At 30.3% G+C, this 22,334-nt stretch overlaps 3 protein-coding genes across 4 annotated transcripts; 2 read left to right on the plus strand and 1 right to left on the minus strand.

The window, feature by feature from the left end:
• LOC105769383 (4-coumarate--CoA ligase CCL1) lies at nucleotides 1-4,670 on the plus strand. The gene is made up of 5 exons (XM_012589986.2): nucleotides 1-1,195; nucleotides 2,139-2,337; nucleotides 3,727-3,940; nucleotides 4,033-4,135; nucleotides 4,248-4,670. Exons 1-5 carry the CDS (start codon nucleotides 200-202, stop codon nucleotides 4,356-4,358), a joined length of 1,623 nt encoding a protein of 540 aa, XP_012445440.1. The 5' UTR covers nucleotides 1-199; the 3' UTR covers nucleotides 4,359-4,670.
• Nucleotides 4,671-7,504: 2,834 nt separating this feature from the next.
• On the minus strand, nucleotides 7,505-9,277 carry LOC105769384 (CASP-like protein XL3). 2 transcript variants are annotated; one of them, XM_052630878.1, is made up of 3 exons: nucleotides 8,982-9,277; nucleotides 8,814-8,943; nucleotides 7,505-7,988 (listed from the first exon to the last, which is right to left on the minus strand). In XM_052630878.1, exons 1-3 carry the CDS (start codon nucleotides 9,134-9,136, stop codon nucleotides 7,740-7,742), a joined length of 534 nt encoding a protein of 177 aa, XP_052486838.1. In that variant the 5' UTR covers nucleotides 9,137-9,277; the 3' UTR covers nucleotides 7,505-7,739. The 2 variants fall into 2 exon arrangements, with proteins under 2 accessions (XP_052486838.1, XP_052486837.1); XM_052630877.1 differs by having other exon boundaries at nucleotides 7,751-7,988; nucleotides 8,814-8,869.
• Nucleotides 9,278-18,482: 9,205 nt separating this feature from the next.
• Nucleotides 18,483-19,692, plus strand: LOC105767526 (nicotianamine synthase). The gene has a single exon (XM_012587081.2). It carries the CDS (start codon nucleotides 18,559-18,561, stop codon nucleotides 19,420-19,422), a length of 864 nt encoding a protein of 287 aa, XP_012442535.1. The 5' UTR covers nucleotides 18,483-18,558; the 3' UTR covers nucleotides 19,423-19,692.
• The last annotated feature ends 2,642 nt before the right edge of the window (nucleotides 19,693-22,334 follow it).

A 22,334-nucleotide genomic window follows, 5' to 3' on the forward strand; every position in this document is an offset into this window, starting at 1 on the left:
ATACATATTTGGGACTTTGTTTTAAATTGGCGATGAGGGTGGCTCCTCTACCATTACCTACACCTACTTGTTTATTTCCCTCAACCAAACCATAAACCAACCAGACCAGACCAGCCAAAAACAAAACCAAACACTCACCTTCTTCTTTTGCCTTTCGCAGTTCTCACCCTTCGGTTATTTTCTCTAAATTTCGCCATTAATGGAGGCCGATCAACACCAGCGTGTTGAGTTCATCTTTCGCTCCACCCTCCCTGATATTTACATCCCAAATCACCTCCCTTTACATACATACTGCTTTGAGAATGTTTCCCAGTTTAAAGATCGTCCTTGTTTAATCAATGGTCCTACTGGTAAGATATATACTTATGCCGAAGTTCATCTCACTGCTCGTAAAGTGGCTACTGGCCTCAACAATTTGGGTATCCAACAAGGAGATGTCATCATGCTTCTGCTTCAAAACTCACCGGAATTTATCTTTGCTTTCCTCGCTGCATCGTTCCGTGGAGCTATCAGTACCACCGCTAATCCCTTTTACACTCCGGCAGAGATTGCGAAACAGGCGACGGCGTCGAAGACTAAACTGCTTATAACTCAAGCAGTTTATGCGGAGAAAGTGAAGAGTTTCGCTAAAGACAACGACATCAAGATCGTAACGATAGATGCACCACCGGAAGGCTGTTTAAATTTCTCGGAATTGACTGAAGCTAACGAAGACGAAATCCCGGCCGTTAAAATCAACCCCGACGACGTTGTAGCCCTTCCTTACTCATCGGGAACAACGGGATTACCTAAAGGAGTGATGTTGACTCATAAAAGTCTCGTAACGAGCATTGCTCAACAAGTTGATGGAGAGAATCCCAATCTTTATTTCCACGAGAAAGATGTGATTCTCTGTGTGTTGCCTTTGTTTCACATATATTCACTCAATTCGGTGTTGCTTTGTTCTTTGAGAGTAGGAGCTGCAATTTTGATTATGCAGAAGTTTGAGATCGTGACATTGATGGAGCTTGTCGAGAAATACAAGGTAACCATTGCCCCATTCGTGCCGCCGATCGTTTTGGCAGTCTCTAAGTCTCCGGTCATTGATAAATATGACCTTTCCTCTATTCGGATGGTGATGTCCGGTGGTGCACCGATGGGGAAGGAGCTAGAGGATGCTGCTAGAGATAGGCTTCCAAATGCAAAATTAGGACAGGTACGATGAATTGACTCGGTTTGATAAATAATATGTTTATTTAATTAATACAGATTATTCTTAGAAAAAAGAAGACATACTGATGATAGATTAACAATAACACGCTCTGGTCTGCTGAGGTTTATGTTTTGAGAGTTGTAGATTGGGTCTTCATGTGCAACGACAAACCTATGAAATAAAAATAGTTAAAAGTATTTTGGAATTTATTATATTAAAAGTTCTGTTATTTTTCGTATATTAGATTAAAGGGTAAATTAATATTTTTGTTAAAAGTTTTATAAATTTTATTATTAAAATTGATCCATGTGTATTAACACAAGGTCTTACATATGTAATTGTATGGTTATTTTATTAGCTATGTTAATTTTAATAATAAAATGAATAAAATTTAAAGGAAAAAAGAAATATTTACATTTACATTTTAATGTATAATACAAAATCTAATTTATCATAAAGGAAGTCTGACTTGTAATATAATAAATTCCACAATAAATGATAACTAGCATTCTAGTTGTTTTGGTGGGACCTTGAAGGACTGGAATGAATTTATGATGGCAACTTTTTTCATTTTTATTTCTTATATGACAAAAAACTTAAGTGTCAAGATGCATATTTTGGAAAATTTTCTTACCAATTTACATTATTTCTATTTTGTTTTGGTACAACTAATTGACATTATTTCATATGTATATGGTATTGGCTCTGCCACGTCTAGTACTTGCCTTTAATAAATGGAGGAGATGCAATGAATTTTGTTGTTGTTGTTTTCTACCATAAAGTTGAATTAAATGCAAAAACATGATAAGTTTGATTCAATTAATCCAGCACCACCCAACAAAGAGAAAAATCGATGGGTCTCCAATTAATGTGCATGTCTCTCCGATTAATATGCAATTGGGTAATGTTTTTATGTGTTTGTGGCGGTGCAATCAATTGAGTGCAGGGGTATGGCATGACTGAGGCAGGGCCAGTGCTGGCTATGAACTTGGCTTTTGCGAAGGAACCCCGGGAGACAAAATCCGGTGCGTGCGGCACAGTCGTACGGAACGCGGAGATGAAGATCGTGGATCCTCACACTGGGGCGTCGCTTCCACAAAACCAATCGGGGGAAATTTGCATTCGGGGCACCCAGATTATGAAAGGTATACAATTTTCAAATCTTAATTAGTGTCAACCCCTAACCTCTATTCCTTCTAATAAATATTTAAGTATATCACAAAAAAGTCTACCGATTTCTCAATATATATACACCTAAAATAAAACCTTTAAAATAAATCAAAAGATGGGATTTTATTTAGATTTTAAAATTTTATTTTAACTTCTAAAAATATATATTTAAATAGAATAATAAAGTTGATATGTTTTAGATTAATTTAAGCTTAATACATAATTTGGTACTTAAGTTTGACACTTTTTAATATGGTACTTGTGTTAATTTTTATCTAATCTGGTCCTTATATTTTATAAAAGTTATATATTTTGGTATCTAAAAGTGACTCTATTAACTTTTTAGTGTTTTGAGCTTTAAAGTTGATTTGATAAAAATCAATATTAGCTAATAATATTAGTAATTAGCTTTAATAAATTTAATACTATAATCTGGATTAAATCATGTCCAAATTGTATTTGACAAGTTAAACACAAAATAAAAAAATTCAAACATAATAATAGTAGAAATTAAATTTCATCAAATTTTCCTTAAAACATGAATTAAATACTACAAAGTTTATATTGATATCTAAAAGTAACGACGTTAACTTTTATCAAATATAAATATTATATTGGGCCAAAAATAATATAAATAATATATTAGAAAAAGTATCAAATTTGGATATCAATTAATCATTAAATCATTTATTAATCAATGAATTTTTAGATTGATTAAATTGAAAGAGGAAAAGTTTAGAAATATATATATATATATATATTGTTTGATTGATTCCGAAGATAGTAGGCGTGGAAAGTTTTAATGGGTCAACATTTGTCTCATTGTTTGGGTATAATAGCTGGAGTGAGAGAATTGTATAAAGCAATCATTTGTTTGGTGGGATGCATGTCTTGCTGACCCAAAAGTCGAAGCCTTACCACAATGTTGCAAATAATAACCTTTGAAATTGCCAACCAAACTCTACAATTCATTAAACAAAATTATATACTCAACTATTCTAAGAGTCACAATCATAAAACTTGTATAATTTATTTAAATTTTGATAAAGATAATTTTATGTAGTTGTTTAAAACCTTTTATTAACAATATTTCTAACCTTAAAAGCTTGTAAAATTGTTTTAAAAATAACACTTCAAAGTTTTGAAACTTTTAAAATGAATAAAACTTTTAATAAATTATTTTTATGTTGTATTTAAAATAATTTTTATTTTTAGCATAAAATAAAATAGTTTTAAAAATTTAAAATCATTTTAAAATTTTAAAAAATATTTTAAAATGCATAAAAAATTATTTTAAAGCATAAACTCGAATCAAAATATGAGAAAAATTCACCTATGACATTTACGCATGAATATTATTTCAGGTTATCTTAATGATACGGAAGCCACAAAGGTAACCATAGACAAAGATGGATGGTTGCACACCGGCGACATTGGCTACATTGACGACGATGATGAGCTTTTCATTGTCGATCGATTGAAGGAACTGATCAAATACAAAGGGTTCCAAGTCGCACCTGCTGAGCTGGAAGCAATGTTAATTGCCCATCCCAACATCTCCGATGCTACTGTTGTACCGTAAGTCTACTTCGACATAACCAAACCATGTTTAAATTTCTGCATTAGCAAACGACAACTGTAAGCCATGCAATTCCATATATGCATTTCAGTATGAAAGATGAAGCTGCTGGAGAGGTTCCAGTTGCTTTCGTTGTGAGATCCAATGGTTCTAAGATCACTGAGGATGACATTAAGCAATTCATCTCAAAACAGGTAATGTTAATAACTTGTTTAATTGCTGCTCAACTAATTATCTCAAAAACTTATGATTAAGTTATCAAAAACTATTGATCCAATGGTTGGCTTATTACTATTATTATTGCAGGTTGTGTTTTACAAGAGGCTTGGCCGGGTTTTCTTCACGGATGCAATCCCTAAATCTCCTTCAGGTAAGGTATTGCGGAAAGATCTAAGAGCAAAGCTCGCTACCATCTAGAAAATGCTATCAATACAGATGTGGATTTGTTGTTCTTTTTTTTTTCTCTTTTTCCTCCATCAACCTGGGAACAAAATGTGTTGGGCGCTGGAGATCTTTTAATGCCAAAGAATTGAATTTCTCACTTTTGGGGAACCAAGAATGGAGGATCAGAGTAAAATGTTACAGCATTTGGGCTTTCAATGTAAAATTTGTATTATTTTGTGAACAAACTCGAAAAAAACCAATGTTGTACAACATGTGTTTCATTGTTTGACAAAGTTGAAACTCAAACATTTGTTGTGCTTTATATATTTGTTTTCTATAGTTTTATTCCCTTTGTTTTTGGTTTTTTCTATTTCTAAATTTGTATCTTTTTAGGTTTGAAATAATCCCATACCAACTATGTGCTCCAATCATTGGGTTAAATTAAATGCAGTGGCAAAGAGGAAACACCTTTCTTCGCTTTCATTTAAGTCCATTTGAGAAGAAATTAATATATTGTTGAAAAGTAAAAAAGAAGCCTATTGAGTATTACTCCTATTTCAGTCAAATTTGAGAAATAATCTTTCAGTTAGACTCTATTTATTTGTTTCAATCAAACTCTAATTAGTCTAGATTATTTTATTATTATTTGACATATGAATTTAGCTTGTAAATAGACTCTTTTACAACCTTAGAAAATACACTTATTAGAGATTAGAACTTATAACACATTTAGAGAATTTTGTGTTTACGTTTTGAGGGTTCTTTGTTTTCGGGGTTTAGTTTTTATCTTCATCTTTTGTACTCTTCGTTCTTTTGCTATTATAGTAAAATTATTTTTACCCGTGGTTTTTTTATCCTTTTTGGAGGGAATTTTTTCACGTTAAATTTATGTGTTCAATTTCTCAATTTATTCCGCTATTTTTTTACTTGTTGCTTAATCGGGTCGATCCTCAACAAGTGGTATCAGAGCTAGTTTAATTTTCATAGATCAGCCCATTCAAAGATGACAGCAACAATGTTTGAAATTTAGAAGTTCGATGGTGAGACAAATTTCAATCTGTGGTAAGTTCGGATGATGATAATTCTAGTTCAAACCGGCTTGAAAAAGGTTGTTACCGGGAAAAAACTTGAGAATCTAAACCAAACAGAATGAGAAGAGCTTGATGAAAAGGCCTTGTCTGCAACCCAGTTGTGCCTCGCAAATACGGTATTGCAGGAGGTATTGATGGAGAAGACATCATCTGCATTGTGGAAACGGTTAGAAACTCTTTATGCGACTAAGTCTCTAGCTAACCATTTAGTGTTGAAACAACGTCTATTTACGTTTCGCATGAACGAATGTGAGCTTCTTAGAGATCACATCAATCAATTCATTACTCTTTTAAATGATTTAAAGAATGTTGAGGTTCATATTGACGATGAAGATCAAGCTATGCTATTATTGTGCTCTTTACCCCATTTATACAAGCCTTTCAAGGAGACCCTGATTTATGGCAGAGACAAACTCTTGTTCGAAAATGTGAAGAGTCATTTGTTGAGTAGAGACAAACTCGACAATGAGTTTGGTTTGGATAGCAAGGTAGATAGGCAAGCTTCCATTTTGGTAGCATCAAAGAAACGAGACAAAATGTGTCACTATTGTAAAAAGTTAGGTCACGTCAAAGTAGATTGTTATAAACTGCGAAATAAAAAAGCTGTTGAGAGTAACGAGGAAGATGTAGCTAGTGCTAATTTGGCCAATAAAAGCGGTGATGATTTCTTGTTAGTGTCAATGAGTGATAACTCCAAGCTCACATCCGAGTGGATCCTAGATTCGAGATGTTCTTTCCACATATGTCCCAATAGAGAATGGTTCTCCACATACACCTTCGGTTGAAAGTGGAGTTGTGCGCATAGGAAACAATTTATCTAGTAAGGTAATTAGTATTGGTACTGTTAAAATTAGGATACACAATGGGACGATTAGGACACTCTCAGATGTCAGGTATGTACTTGATTTACGAAAGAATCTCATCTCCTTGAGTATTTTAGACTTGAAAGGATGCAGAATCAACATCGAGTCGAGCGACATTAAAGTATTTCGTAGAGCTCTCGTTCTTTCGGGACCACAAATTCGACGAGGGAAAATTTATTTTTATTATATTTTTATGGTATACAATTTCACGAAATGATTTTGTGAAAATTTCGTTCGAAAATTTCGACGTTTGGGCACTCAATTTAGTAAAAAGAACTAAATTGTAAAAAGTACAAAAGTTGAGTTCTACATGTTAGAGGTGTCCAGTTGTTATGAAATTTTAAAATGGAGGTTTTTATATGATAATTAGACCATTGGTTAAGTTATGGACAAAAATGGACATGAGATAAGTGAAATAAGAAAATTTTAAGTTAGGGGCAATTTGGTAATTAAGTAATAAAAAGAAATAAAAAAGGAAAAAAATGATGGCAAAATGTGCTCATCTTCTCCATGGTGGCTGAATATAACAAGGGGGAAGCCATAGTTACGGTTTTCAAGCTTAGAAGGTTGAAGGAATCATATCTTGTAAAGATTATATTAGATTTGCTATGGCATATCTTATAAATCCCTAAAATTAAGGGATATGGTTAATCTTGTCCGTCGATGTAAATGTATCTTGACCGTTGGTTTTGGGGAGCTCAACTATAAATAGAGAGCCTCCCCCTCATTTGTACTCATTCCATTGTATATTGTATTCTTAAGAGTAATAGAATCCTGAGAGAGAGCATTTACTCAAACACCTTGTGTGTATTATTTTCTGTGTCTTTCTGTGATTCTTTGTAGCTTCTTTTGGCATAAATCGCTTTCGCTCTTCAACTTGGTGCCTTGGAGGAGTTCTTAAGGAATCCTCACTTGAGTAAAGGCTGACTTAGGCGAGTTTGGACGAACGGATTACTTAAGGCCGCACGGATCGCAAGACGAAAGATCTAGCCCCGTGACACTATAAAGGCGTTTCATTTGGGTTTTGTGTCTTTTAGTTTTAATGGGATGTTTTCAGGTTTTTTTTTTGCTAATTTTCCTGCTTTATTTATTGCGCTTTTATTTGGTTTGATGTATTTACTGCTTTTGACTGCTGTGATGTTTTTGGGAATTGATGTACGACCTACGAGCAATGGAATCCAGGGATTTTACTCAAAAAAAAAAAAACCCACAACTTAAGCGTCTATGAACAAATACTATTACGTAGACAATCTATTAATAATAAAAATCCAATGCTACATTTTTTTTGTTACTTTTTCATTTCTTTTATAAATAATAATATTAACATAAGTAATTATTTGGCATGAAAATTTTTAACTTCACAAATAGTTTATTTTTAAAAATTTTAAATTATATGGCAAAATGTCAATCAAATTATGAAGTTAAAAAATTTTCAATGCCACATTAACCATAATTTATGATTAGAGTTTCAAGTGCATGAACTTGGTGGGGGAATAAAGCCTGAACAAGTTGAATGCGGAGATGGAAGCGATGGAAAACATTAGTAAGATTGCAACGAAGCCGCAGAGCAAGGATCCTCCGATTTGGGTGCAGAATCGAGTATATTTATTGCACCACTTGAGCCATTGGAAGTTCTCTTCTCCGGTTAATACCAAAAATGAATGCTCCATTGCCGCTAGGTTTCCCGCAAACACTGCGTACACTACTGCCTAACAAAAGCAATCCAAAACAGATAAATGAGATGCGTAGGTGGGGAAAATATTTTTTTAATTACTGAACAATATAAACAGAGCTCAAGTTTCGATTAATGAAAATATTTTTATTTCGCTTTTTTATTCTATTTTTAATACAATTATGAGTGAACTGTTATGAGGGCTGAGAGGCCAAGGCTCTCCAAAATTTTAAAAATATTTTGATTTTTTATATTTTTAGAAAAATTAATTATTCTTTACAAGAATTAAAATTTTAATTAGACCTCAAAATTTTTAAAAAATCTTCATTAAACTCTTCAAAATTTAAAAATTTTACTAAGTTTCAAATTTAAACTTAAATTAATTTTTAGAAAATAAATTCTATTACAACTCGAAGTGTTTCACTCTCATGCGTAATATCTTTTATCAATAATAATAATAATGATTTACGAGGATATTGGACTAGATTGTTGTATTTATTATAATCAACCAACATTGTGGTCCTGTATCATTTATGGAATTTAATGCAATAGCGCCTAATAAATGTGATTTCATCTGTAGCCAATAAAACAAAAAATTTACATCTCAGCTTAATTAAGTCTCACGGCAGTTTTGGTGTTACATCTTCTCTTTTAATTAAAGGAGGATTTTGAATAATTTAATAATTATATAAAAAAAATTGCATCCAAGCAGTTATATTTCTTCGTCTTTAAATTTGAAATTAACAAAAATAATAATCCTTTAACTAGGAATGAACCCATTGTAAATTGTAACCCTGACCCTGATAACAATCTAATTATGGTTTTCATTTTCTTTTTAATCTTCTTATAAGTAAATGCATACCTGATCCAAAATATAACGAAGCCAAGCTAGATATGCGTAAGATTGCAGCGAGGTTCCTTTGTAAAATGAAGAACAGCATAGTTGAAGTAGATTATAAGCAGCAGCCAATGAAGTGATATATAGATAAAATGGATGGTTGGGGGTAATTAAACGATACTAAGATCTTACACAAGAGCACGCAAATCGTTGAAAGAAGCTTTCTTTTGAACGTAGAAGATGACCTTTGTTTGAGAATCCAACCCAATTAAACAAGCTGTTAAAACCAACATCACTATCGTACTCAGCCTAATCAAGGCTTCTGTTTTCTGAATGCTCAGTTCCATCACCCTTTCTGTTTGAATCAACTTCTCTAAATTTCTGCCTCTTTTTTCTTTTTTACCTTCAAAGTGGCCAAACCAAGTAATGGGAGAAAAGCAAACTTGTGGTGTTGGAGTTCTCTACGGCTTATATATAAAATAAGTGCTACCTAGACATTGAGGGAGATTCCTATTAAAGGATTCATACTTTTCCAATTTCTCATCTGTCTTCATTTAAGAGGATGTTATGAGATTTATTTTTTTATGGGATGGAATGATAAATAATTCAATATTTTTAATTATATTTTAAATTTAAATTAGATAAATGAAATTTATTATCTCTACAACATAATACTCTTATCGCTAGATTAAAACATTATTGGTAAAATTAATTTTATTATTAGATATATATATATATATATACATAAAGTGTGTTAGAAAAAGATGGCTAAATAAATCATATATGCCAAAAGAAGAAGAAGAAGAAGAAGAGTTTATCGGTTAAATAATCTAATTTTTTTTTTAAATTCAAGGAAATAGGTCATTTTTTGAAGAAATAGTGGAAAAGCGCGACCAGCCGGGCATACTTTCCCTTTAAGTTGCATTTTCAAACTTTTTTAATATAATCAAAATTTTTTGTTAGATGGTTAAATGTTAGTAGCTTTATCTTCAAGTTTAAAAGTTTCTTATTTTTAATTAATAAATATATTGTTTTCAATTTTTTTCTTTTAATTCATCTTTTTAATTAATAACTCTTTTATTCATAAAATCAAATAATAAATATGTAATTGTATAATAAAAATATATTTTATATGTAACAGCTAGATTTTCAGTGATGTCGGAAACAGTGGTTCGAGGCCACCAAATTCGACGAGTAAGCTCGTAAATTTTATTATTTAATATTTACGAGTCAAATATGATTTAAAATTTTTTTTGAATTATTAATTTGTGTCTTATAATGAATTATTAGATTCGAGTGATAAAACCCTAGTTCAAGTGGTTTTAGAAAATGAGGTATCGGGACCTCGTTTCTATAAACCGAGCCGTAAATATTTTTATAAATATTTATGAAGTTTCATTAAGGTAGTATTAAAGTTTAGTTAAAAATTTTAACGTTTCAATAGTTAATTAATTAAAAAGGACTAAACTGAAAAAGGTGCAAAACTTGCTAATTATAATAAGAAAGTGACTAAATGGCTTGATTAATAAATAAAGAAGGACCTAAATGGAAATTATGCCTAAATGAAAAGATGATGCGGCATAACATGGAAAAAATAATAAAATAAAGCTGGAAAAATTGTAATTAAATTGAAAATAAAATAAAATAAAAGTGAAATTAGAAAGTTTCTAGGCAATTTTTTATTCTTCTCCCAATTTTCGATTCAAAAATAGACATGGGAGAGCTCCTTGAGTTAGCTCTTCAATTTTGCTTCATGTGAGTTCAATTCTTACTTGTTTCTTGTAATTTTTATGTTTTTGAGATTGTTACAATTAGGTCCAACTAAATCTTACTCTAGTTTTTTATTTTGTTAAATATTTTGAATGTTGCCATTGATAAATCTACATGATTTTAGTTATTAAATGATGAATTTGAGATGTTGGTTGATATTTAAAAGTATTTTATTAAGTAATTTTGATGAATTTTTCGATTAGGGACTAATTTGTTGAAATAGTAAAAATACAAGGTTTTGTTGTGAAATTATTGCAAAATTGCGTTGTATTGAATGCCATGAATATTCTGCTAGCATGGGTTTGCATTAAAATGGTTAATTTGCATGATTTGGGCTCAGGGACTAAAATTGAATAAAAGTAAAATTTTAAGGACAATTTTGTAAAAATATCAAAAAGACCAAATTGCATGAAATGAATTGGTTTATTATTTAAATTCATAAATTGAATGAAATATTAATTTAGATCAAGATCGGGTAGAAAATCGAGGGAAATGAAAAATTACCAAAATGCCCTTATATCTTGGTATTTATGCAATTTAGCCTGGTAAGTTCGTGTGAACTATATTATGTATAATTTTGATTAAATTGTATGTTATTTGGTGATGGATATTATATATATATATATGTGTGTGTGTGTGTGTGTGTGTGTGTGTGTGTGTGTGTTCTATTATTGGAATTGAATTATTATTGGAAATATATTATCGAATTTAATACTCAGTTTGGATTGAACGCGGGACTGAGTACAATCATTTTGTGGCAAAGGATGAATTGACGGATAAGACCATAACTGGGTTATGGCACTATGAACGTAAGACCATGGTTGGACCATGGCAGTGTTTATATATAAGATCATAGCTGGGCTATGACATTCTGATGATAAGACCATAACTAGGTTATGGCACGATGAACGTAAGACCATGGTTGGACCATGGCAGTGTTTATATGTAAGATCATAGCTGGGCTATGGCATTTTGTTGATAAGACCATAACTGGGTTATGGCACTACGAATGTAAAGGATGAATTGACGGAAAATGTAAATGATGAATTGACGGCAAATTACTCAAGTAAACCGAGGTTCAACATTTGTTGCAAATTTTCGTGTTTACTTTCTGTTTAGCTCTCATGAGCTTCTGTTCAGCCTTCGGGCTTCTGAAAACGATGTACTCATATCCGTAAGTCGTTCTTCGAATGGTAAAATAACATGAGTTGTTTTTGGATGATATATGTATATGAAGAAAAAAAATAAGAGAATGATATGTGTCATGATATGTATATATATCAATATCTTGATATGTATACATGGAAATTATGTAAGTTGTGATGAGTAATAAACTCAAGTGTGATATGTTGATAAAATAAGTTTATCAATGTTGAATTTATATGAAATATGTTCAAGTGTCTTAACAAGTGTTGTTGTTGACGCTTAGACAAGTGCCAAGTTACTGGTTAAATGGTAATTGGTTTATTATATGATGCGTCGAAAGAGTAAGTGCTCAAATGAAAATATACTTTTGCTCATTGTTATCGTGTGATTAATTCTAAAAAAGTTTACGTTTAAATGCATTAGCTCGTAGCTATGGTTGAATGATATGCTTATGATTGATGTGTTATGCTTATGGAATGAGTGTGCAAAGTAAAGAAACGCAAATGAAAATAAAGAAATTTTGGAAGAGTTAAAGTTGTTTAAAATCCTACTATGCTGGGAATATTATGTATAAGTGATACTGTAGATTTATTCACTTAGTGAGTTGTTAAATATAACTTCATGAGTATTGTGGTAGCAACATTAGATTATTCTTGATAAGTATAAATTTCATATTTGAAAAGGAAGTATTATGATAAAGTTTATACGAGCTTACTAAGCATTCATTGCTTATGTATTTGTTTTCTTCTACTTTTCAGATTATCGGAAGCTCGATTGGGTTGGAAGCTTGTCGGAGATATACCACACTATCCATTGGTTCTATCGGTATTTTCGAATGTTTTGATTTTGATTATAGTGACATGTATAGGTATTTTGTTTAATGATGGCTTATATATAGCGTGTTGAGTTTAGCCACTTTTTTTGGCTTGCTCTGAATGTCTAATTATGGCTTGTTGATATCTGTAATGTTGATTGTAGATAGACACAAAATTGAATGAGAAATATGGCTTGTAAAATGGCCTATTTTCATTCGCACAGGCAAAGACACGAGTATGTGTCCCCTTACTTCTAAGAAAATTTTTGAAATTTTGAGAAAATTTCCCTGATTACCCGGTTTAGTCTCGATTCACTTCTAAGGTGAATATTGGGCCTCGAAGGTCCATCTAAGGGACAATGAGTGTTATATAATTGATTCTTAATATGTGTAACAAAAGTTGGGAAATGTCTGTATTTAATTCGTAAAGTTCGGTAATGCTCCGTAACCCTGTTTCGGTAACGGATGAGGGTTAGGGGTGTTACATTACATATATCATTATATCAAAAATATTTGAAATTAATAATTCCTTTATATATAATATAAACATCAACTATTTCTTTTATATATTTTTCTTTATATATAGTATTTATATGTCAAATATTTATTTTTTTCTTTATATATATAGTATTTATATGTCAAATATTTATTTTCTCCACCTATATTGTGAGTATGGTGACTTTTAATATTATAGAATGAAATAATTATTTCAAATATAATTATTATTTTTATATGTAAAATGTTTCAAATATAATTGTTTTTCATCTACATTGTGGAACGATATTTCAAATATCATCATGTTTATATAATACTAAAATTTATTACACTCATTATATGGATTAAAAAATTAATATTGCATATATAAAATTTATATTTACTAAAAATAATCATATTTTTAATATTTATTTGATTTTATGAATAAAAGAGTTATTAATTAAAAATGAATAAGAAATATTTTCTTTGAAAACAATATATTTATTAATTAAAATAATAAAAAACTTAAAACAACATGATATAAAATGCGTTTAAAGAGGGAATTGAAGCTAGGTCTCAATGATGAAATTATTATTTAACAATTTAACCAAAGGAGCTGATAATTAAAAATATAAAAAACTTAAAACAAAATGAAATAAAAAATATAAATTTATGTGGGAGAGGATAAAATCATTAATACTTAATCATATGACAGAAAGAATTAATTATATTTAAAATGCAATTTAAAGTGAAAGTATATCTAATTGGACGTATTTTTTTAGTTGGACACGCTTTCTCACTCTCTCTTAACAAAATATTTATTTTACTAAAATTTTAAAAAATTAACCTATTTAACTAATATTTTTCTTTTTGACATATGACTAATTTAGTAAAAAAAAACCATTAAATCATATAATTGACGTACCAAGCAGTGGCTAATAGATGATCCACTTAACAATTAATTTGTGTTGTATACAGGGAAAGCTTAATTCCTGCACCAACGTGTCGTCCTACTTCAACATTTTGGAAAACCAATTGTCGTATTCATAGATTACGTATATGATATATTGATGCGACTTAAGTTGGGGTTGATGGGAGTAATACCTGAAGCCCTACAAACAACGTAAATAAATTGATTATTAAATATGAAGGGCCTACTCACAGTTGAGTTATTGATCCATTGATTATGCATCGATAATATCGCTTCACAAAGCCTAAGCATTTAATTTTTTCAGCTAACATGGAATCTAATCCTGGGTCTATTGTGTTAGGTAAGCATCTAATGCAGTTTTTGGGGATTGGCTCATAATTAAACACACAAAAACAGAAATTGGCAGTGATTTGAGTGTTTCTGTAAGAAACTTTAAGGGTTTTTTTTCTTTGATTGAGACTCCAGCTCCAAACCCTAATATTATTGTTTCATTTCTCATATTTTAATTGTACCCACATTCTTTCTTTTTCCGGACTTCCTAAGTAGAAGGAGACAATCCTATATACATACATCATAAATAGCCTCTCAAGCTCGTTGGAACCTCCAACTGCATCAATAAATATAATATAGTTGCTTCCATTATATGCTTTCTAATTTAAAAATTTATTATTAGTATTGGTTCTTTAATTTTATAAAAAAAAATTATTTTGATTCTTCATTTTATTTTTGATCTTATTTAACCTTTAAACTTGAGTTATTTATCAAATCATCCAAAAATAGATGAAAAAGTTAATATTTGTTAACTTTGCTAACATGGCGATCTATCGTATGCCACATCAACATTTAATTAATTTTTTAATTTAAAAAATAAAAAATGATTTTTATTTTTAAAAAGAATTTTAAATTTTAAAATTAATTAATTGTTGATGTGACATACACGTGGATGCTATGTTAGTAAAGTTAATAAACTGCCAATGTTTTTTTTATCTATTTTAGAGTGATTTGACAAACAACACAAGTTTTATATTTTGAATTAAAAATGTGATAAATAAAATAAAAGGTTAAAATTACTTTTTTTTATAAAGTTGGAGGATCAAATAAGTTGTTATACATATATTATTATATAATTTATATTTTGATTAACAATTTGATGGTGATTATATATATGTCAAATATGAGTAAATTAAATGGATGAATTATAGTGAATGAGATCTTGATGTGTTTTACATTTCATAAATTTATACATAGACAATTAATTATATGATATCACTTGTTAAAATATATATCTACACTTATTATGACGATGCATTTTCTTTTCATTTTTATATAATTTTATATAAAACCATTAAAAATAACAATCCAACACAAGTTTTTACTACTTCACCTATGATTATTATTAAATATTTAAAATATATATTTACATAAAATATTATATAAACTAAATAATATCTATAAGAAATATATGAACATCCCATTATATAAAGAATTTTAAAATTATTTATTTGGATAAGGTATAATAACCAACTTTATAAAAATTCATTTTAGTCTTTCATTTAAAATTTCGTTTCTTTTAATCATTAAACTTGAACTGTTTGTCAAATTTTCTCAAAATGGATGGAAAAATTAACGTTTACTAATTTTCTTGACATGGACTACAGATGGATTGTCATGTCATTAATTAATTAATTTTAAAATTCAAAACATAAAAATACTAAAGAGCATAAAAAATATAAAATTTTTGAATTTTTGAATAATTAATTAATTGCTAATGTGACATACATATTGACTGCTATATGGAAGTCGTGCCATCAAAGTTAATGGACATTAACTTTTCTATTTACTTTGGGAGTAACTTGACAAGCAATACAAGTCTAAGGACTAAAAAAGATAAAAAAAAATAAATAAATGGAAGGCTAAAATAAAAAATTGAATTTTATTGTAAAATTTGGGCTTTAGGCCAACCAAACAAGCAAATGGACTCATGATTATTGGTGTTCATTTCTTTTGGGATAAATTTTGTGTTATTACCCAAGGATACATTTTTAAAACTATGAGCCTAATCCCAAATCTGTTGGTAGCATGGGTCAAAATCATTATTGCAGTTTTATTATGTTAGTATTGAGCTCCGCTTATGCTTGGCTTTATAATTGCTTTTCTTTTTCTTTTTCTTCTTTTTATTAATAAATAATATTTACTTTTTAAATTTTCATCTACTATAATATATTTTATATATTATGAAATAATTTTAAGTTGGTTTTATTTCATCACTGGAATTCAATTTTAATTTTAATTAAATTGAATAAATTGAAATTTAAGTGGAATAGATTTGTTCTAATTAAAATTTAAGTTAAAAGCATATATATGTGAAAAAAATTTAATCAAACTTAATTCAATAATTTACTTATTAGAGGCCTCGAATTTATCATTTAGGAAAGATATTACTTTTTATAGAATGTTTTAGGATATTATATATATTATTATCTTTTGGAAATTAATTTTAATATGTTTTAATTTTTTTTAAATTGACAAGACTCAAAGTGATACTTTTTTATCAAATCATTAATTACTTTTTTATTATTGGAGTTGTGAAAAATTCATCACGATTTAAATCGAAAAACTTAATTGCTTGTTAGAATTTATCTAAAAGATCGAACAATTTAATTTATTTTTAACATAAATTTTAATCTATTTTTTCCAAATAGAGTCAAATTTCATTAAAATAATCCAAACCTTCAAATTTTCATATATTATTCCATGAGTAAAACTTAAACACAATAACATTGACATAGACATGCCTTAGAACCATGTTCCAATGAACAAAGAAAAAAAAAACATGTTCCGGTCCAACTGTTTGAATATTTAGATTGTGCAGCATTTTGACCACGTGGCAAAAATTGAGACATTTCCCATGCCTTAAATAATATATTTGAATCTAAGTCAAAATTTTATTATTTTATTAGGTATAATGATTTATTTAGTCCTTTTAATTCTGTAAAAATAAAGGTATTTCATTTAAATTTTTCATGTATTTTAGTCTTTAAACTTGTTATTCTTGTCAAATCACTTCAAAATAAATATAAAAGTTAACTTTTTTAACTTTGTTGACGTTACATAAATGTGGACGATACGTCAAGACTTAATTAATTTTAAATTTTAAAAATTTTCACAAAATATAAAAATATTTTTAAAATTAAAATCATTAAAATTATTAAAATTTATAAATATATATTTAATATATTTAAAAAATTAAATGTTAACGTATCGTCTACATGATAATTCATGTGTATAACATGTTAGTAAAATTAGCAAATATTAACTTTTCTATCCTGTTTAGGATAATTTAATAAAAAATATAAATTTAAGAATTGGAAAAGACAAAATTTAAATGTAGGTTTAAAATAAAAATTTAATAAAATTAAATAGGAAATAAATTAGTGCGTACTGTTTTTGTTAAGTGTGAACATGCTCCCAATTCGGTATCTATTTCCCTAAAATACTAATTATGTATTGATTCAGAAGGAGGTAGTGTGAAAAGAACAAGAGCTCTCATTTTGACAAATATGCTGATAAGCCACTTAAATAAATCTAAATCCCAATATCTATTAGCCACTTAAATAAATTTAAATCCCAATATCTTTTGAAAAATTATGAGGCAGACCCTTTTTATCATAACTTATCATCCCATCCACTGTCATCACCATCAAAGTGTTTTTTCTTTTAGTTTCACTAATTCATTCATCTCAAAATTTATTTAAAAATACATCAACATAAATTTAATTCTGAATGTTTGTATTTTTTTATCATTTAGACGGTTATTTCTTTTTGAACAAAATTTTGTCATCAATATTATATCAAAAGAATCAAATAAATATAAATTAAAAAAATGTAAATGTTACCAACTTAAATTATCATTATGACATTTAAAAAATATATTTTACAACTAATAATCTCTACTAATATAATTTATTATCCACATCATATAATGTATGCTATTTTAGATACGATGGCATGAAGCATGAGGCCGGTATTGACCAACACATTAATATATTTTTGGGTAAACTATAAAAATAGTCACTTATGTTTGAAATGTTACGTTTTAGTCACTTACGTTATTGTTTTGTTACGAAATGGTCACTCCATTATTAAGCTTTGTTACCTCCCTAACAGTGATCCTACGTGGCAGTCCAAATGGGTTTTAAATGCCAAATTGGATTTCCTACATGGTAGTCCAAATTAAATTTATTTAATTAAAAACCTATTTTTATCCTAGCAACTATACATCCAAGTTGGCATTTAAACCCCATTTAGACTGCCATGTAGGACTGTCGTTAAGGAGGTAACGGAGTTTAACGGTAGAGTGACCACTTCGTAACAAAACAATAACATAAGTGACTAAAACATAACATTTCAAACTTAAGTGACTAATATGTAATTTAAGGCAAACAAAAGTGACCATTTTTGTAGTTTACCCCATATTTTTTGTTAGGCTTGCTAAGCTAACTATCTCTTCCTCTATAAGTACTTGAAACGGCTAGCCCCTCTATCCACGAGACAATAATTACGCACTACAGTTGTCTAAATCTTTCTTTGTAATCCAATCTCCAATCCACTATTTTTTTTGTGTGTGTTCATCAATGGCTTCTCTTCAAAATCAATCCAACTTTGAAACTAAGATTCCGGCTGAAATCCTCATCGCTCGGGTCATCCAAATTCACGATAGGATTTCCAAGCTCGAGTCATTGAGGCCATCAAAGCAAGTGAATACCCTCTTCTCTCACCTCGTCAAATTATGTACCCTGCCTTCAAATATAGACATTAAAGCCATACCCCAGGACGTACAAGCAATGCGTGAGAATCTCATACTTCTTTGTGGCCATGCAGAGGGCTTATTAGAGCTTGAATTCGCCACATTTATATCCAAAATTTCCCGACCATTGAACAATCTCGATCTCTTCCCTTATTACAACAACTACGTGGAGTTAGCCCGTTTAGAATATAGAATTCTCAGCGACAATGGTGTGGTGCAACCGAAGAAAGTAGCGTTCGTTGGCTCGGGCCCAATGCCGCTCACTTCCTTTGTAATGGCAACCCATCACATGAAATCTACACATTTCGACAACTACGACATAGATGAAGTGGCGAACGACGTGGCTCGTCGGATTGTTGCGTCGGATAACGAGTTCGAGAAGAGGATGAAGTTCGTGACAAGTGATATAATGGAGGTAAAAGAGAAGCTAATGGAATATGACTGTATATTTCTGGCAGCTTTAGTTGGGATGAGGAAAGACCGGAAATTAAAGATTATAGAGCATGTAAGGAAGCACATGAAAGCAGGAGGGTATTTGCTTGTGAGGAGTGCTAATGGAGCTAGAGCATTTTTATACCCTGAAGTGGACGAAGTGGACTTGCCTGGTTTTGAGGTTCTTTCAGTTTTTCATCCCACAAATGAAGTGATCAACTCGGTTGTACTCGTGAGGAAGCCCTTTTTTGATAACTAATTATCTCATTTCTATTTTCTGTAATCCAAGAATAATTAGGGCACTGTGGCGTGGAGACTATGTTTGTGATTTTTCTAAATTTTCTTCTTTCCTGTGCTTGATGTTGTGGTTTTCTTTTAATTTCTTGTTTTCAAGAATGGTGTGTTTGTATTTACTTTCCTACTTTTTTTTTCTTTTCCTTTTCCATTTTGTTAAAGGAATTGATATGTCTTCTTAGTATATTTTAACAATGTATGTTTCTCTTTTCCATGAATAATTTTAAATTTACCAGTAGTAGTTTACCGAAATAAGATATTAGTTCAGATTGATTAATTTAGTTAAATCGATGATTGAAATGATTTGTTCTATTTTTTAATGTTTTAATAAGTTACTCATTCGAACTGATAATTAAATTGATTCTAATCGTTGAATTAATTTTGAAATTTTTAATTAATATATCGAATTAACTTATATAAGTTACAAAATTAAAATGGAATTAATTTTTGATAAATATATAAATATAAATAATGCAAAGGGAAGGGATTGCATATTTCTTTTATGCATGGATTACGTCATTTTCATACATTGGTTCGTAAAACGACATAAAAAAGAACTGTTAAAAGGCAGGGAAACATATTCTAATTAATAATTAGTTTATATAATTTTGGCTTACGGAAATCACGTTCCTCTGACTACACGGTTTTAAAAGGGCACAATTTTTTGTGTTATTATTTGGAAATGGAATATAAGTAGTTTATTTTACAAGTGGGTTAAATTTTGTTATCTGTTTTTTTTTTTTTTTTTAAGTTTTTAGATACAGGAGACATGTTAATACATGCATGTTGGTACTCTCTTCATGGATGATGGACCTCCGTTATATGGTTGCCATGTGGCATCATCTCCACTGTCTAATAGCTAACACTTCTCAATATGAATATATGTCCACATTATAAGTTTAGTTAAGGAAATTAAAGAAAAAAAAAACAGTAAAGGTGCATAACTAGTATTTGTATATATATGTTATATAATTGTAGAAAAATACAAGAAAAGGGTAAGGGGAGTTTCTTTGGCCTATATACATATTGAAGTTTGTCCTATATGTATAGACTATAAACATGGTAGGTAGCTACTGATCGCATTTTGACAATTATATTAGTTTATGTTAAACTAGAAAGGTACTGATCATCTAACAGAGAATACCAATCAAAGCTCTCCTCCTCGAACAAACTACACTCGATTTGGCTGTTATACGTCTCAGACACTTCATTTTCAGGTTTAACATAATGGTAGGAACTAGTATCGGATGTTGATATCGTTGTGCCATTCTGCACCGCATGGGTCTCGCTATTTCTGGCAAAAACCGTGGAACTTGGATATTGCACATCAGTTGAACAGTCTATCGTAAACCCTGCATGGATTTGAGATACCAATGTTAACAACTAACGATTGAGCCAAGTGATGGGAATAGATAATTGAATGACAATTTAGTACCATAAAGTGGATTTGGGACGGAAATAGCATCGAAATGGGAATGGAAAGCTATATTAGCTTCAGGTTCCAGAAATACAGCATTTGGGAATGGATAAACCGCCGCACTGCTAAGAATACTAGGCTTGGAGTCCACACCATTGAAGTATGGTGACAGAGTAGTAGTCCCTGAAACATGCTCGGATTCAACATTACGAGGCTGAATATTCGTTTCTAAGCAGTGATTATTATAGTAAAAATCTGGCGTTTGAAACTCTGGGCCATGATCATCTATGCAACTATAAACAAGGGATTGAGATTGCTTCTTCGGATCCGGCGAGCTGCTAGACGGTGACATTACCCCATTAAAGCTTTGAACGGCTAGACGACGACGATCAGCATTAAAGTTGCCAACTTCCCTTTTTTTAAGACAATAATTAGTTGGTTCCACTTCCAAGCCTTGTTTATTCGTGTCAGCTTTGCGCTTTTTCAACGCTAGTCTATACTTCTAGTAAAAAAACAAACCAAAGAAAAAACAAAATATCAGGATCATTGGAACATATATATATATATGGGACAACCAACAATATTATGAACATTCTACATTACCTGAAGATGACTAGAAATATGTGCCCGAGTGACTCCTGGTTCATTCATAACATCAAGTATCCTCTTTGGATGCACATTTTCAGATCCTAGTTAAACAAACAATCTCAGTTTCAAGGAATATTCTTAAATATTCTTATTCGGGAAACTATTGGCTATAACTGGTACTTACCTTTTTCCAATATCTGAACAGCTTTTACAAACTTTGCATCGAGCTCCCTGCTCCATGCCAATCTCTTTTTCTTCAGTTTACTAGAACAACAGGCATCTTTAACTGCCATACGAGCATTGGAACCTGGTAAAGGATTTAAATTTTGGCCCCTTGTTTTATTAGAAGCAACATGGCTCTTAATAGTATTCTTGATTTGCTCCATTTCAAAGGGTTTAATGATGCAATCTACAGCCCCATGAGCTAATCCCTTGGTTATGTTTTCCAGGTTGCTATCTGCTGTTACCACTGCATTTTTACAAAATATGCACCACGGCCAACTTGATTACTACTTAGAACTGCAAGCAAACAAAATATCAGGTCCTAGATGGTTTGATTTGAAGGAAACTAAAAGCTTACTTATCACCGGTAAGTTCGTTTCAAGTCCAATAGTCTCCATAACTTTAAAAGCATTCAAGTCAGCAGTATCAACGTCGACAAGCACAATGTCGATTCCATGTTTGTTTGTACGCAGTATCTCTATAACTTCAACGGCGGATGATGCTGATTTAACTGCAAGATTCAAATCAAACTGATAAAACCGACCGGCAAATCAACGTTTAGCAAAAAATACAACCGACTTGGACATAATCGTTACTGATAAAAAAAAGTAATGAATAAATCATATAATCTTATTTTGTTGAAAATAACT

The sequence above is a fragment of the Gossypium raimondii genome, chromosome 5, assembly GCF_025698545.1.
Source record: "Gossypium raimondii isolate GPD5lz chromosome 5, ASM2569854v1, whole genome shotgun sequence".
NCBI lineage: Eukaryota > Viridiplantae > Streptophyta > Magnoliopsida > Malvales > Malvaceae > Gossypium > Gossypium raimondii.

Bases quoted from the DNA above. Each gene is read 5' to 3' on its own strand.
- LOC105769383 (XM_012589986.2), top strand. From the start codon at position 200: ATGGAGGCCGATCAACACCAGCGTGTTGAGTTCATCTTTCGCTCCACC. The intron at 1,196-2,138 runs GTACGATGAATT...AATTGAGTGCAG, and splicing joins CAAATGCAAAATTAGGACAG to GGGTATGGCATGACTGAGGC. The intron at 2,338-3,726 runs GTATACAATTTT...ATATTATTTCAG, and splicing joins GGGCACCCAGATTATGAAAG to GTTATCTTAATGATACGGAA.
- LOC105769384 (XM_052630878.1), bottom strand. From the start codon at position 9,136: ATGGAACTGAGCATTCAGAAAACAGAAGCCTTGATTAGGCTGAGTACG. The intron at 8,944-8,981 runs GTAAGATCTTAG...CCCCAACCATCC, and splicing joins AACGATTTGCGTGCTCTTGT to ATTTTATCTATATATCACTT. The intron at 7,989-8,813 runs GTATGCATTTAC...TGCTTTTGTTAG, and splicing joins TTCGTTATATTTTGGATCAG to GCAGTAGTGTACGCAGTGTT.
- LOC105767526 (XM_012587081.2), top strand. From the start codon at position 18,559: ATGGCTTCTCTTCAAAATCAATCCAACTTTGAAACTAAGATTCCGGCT.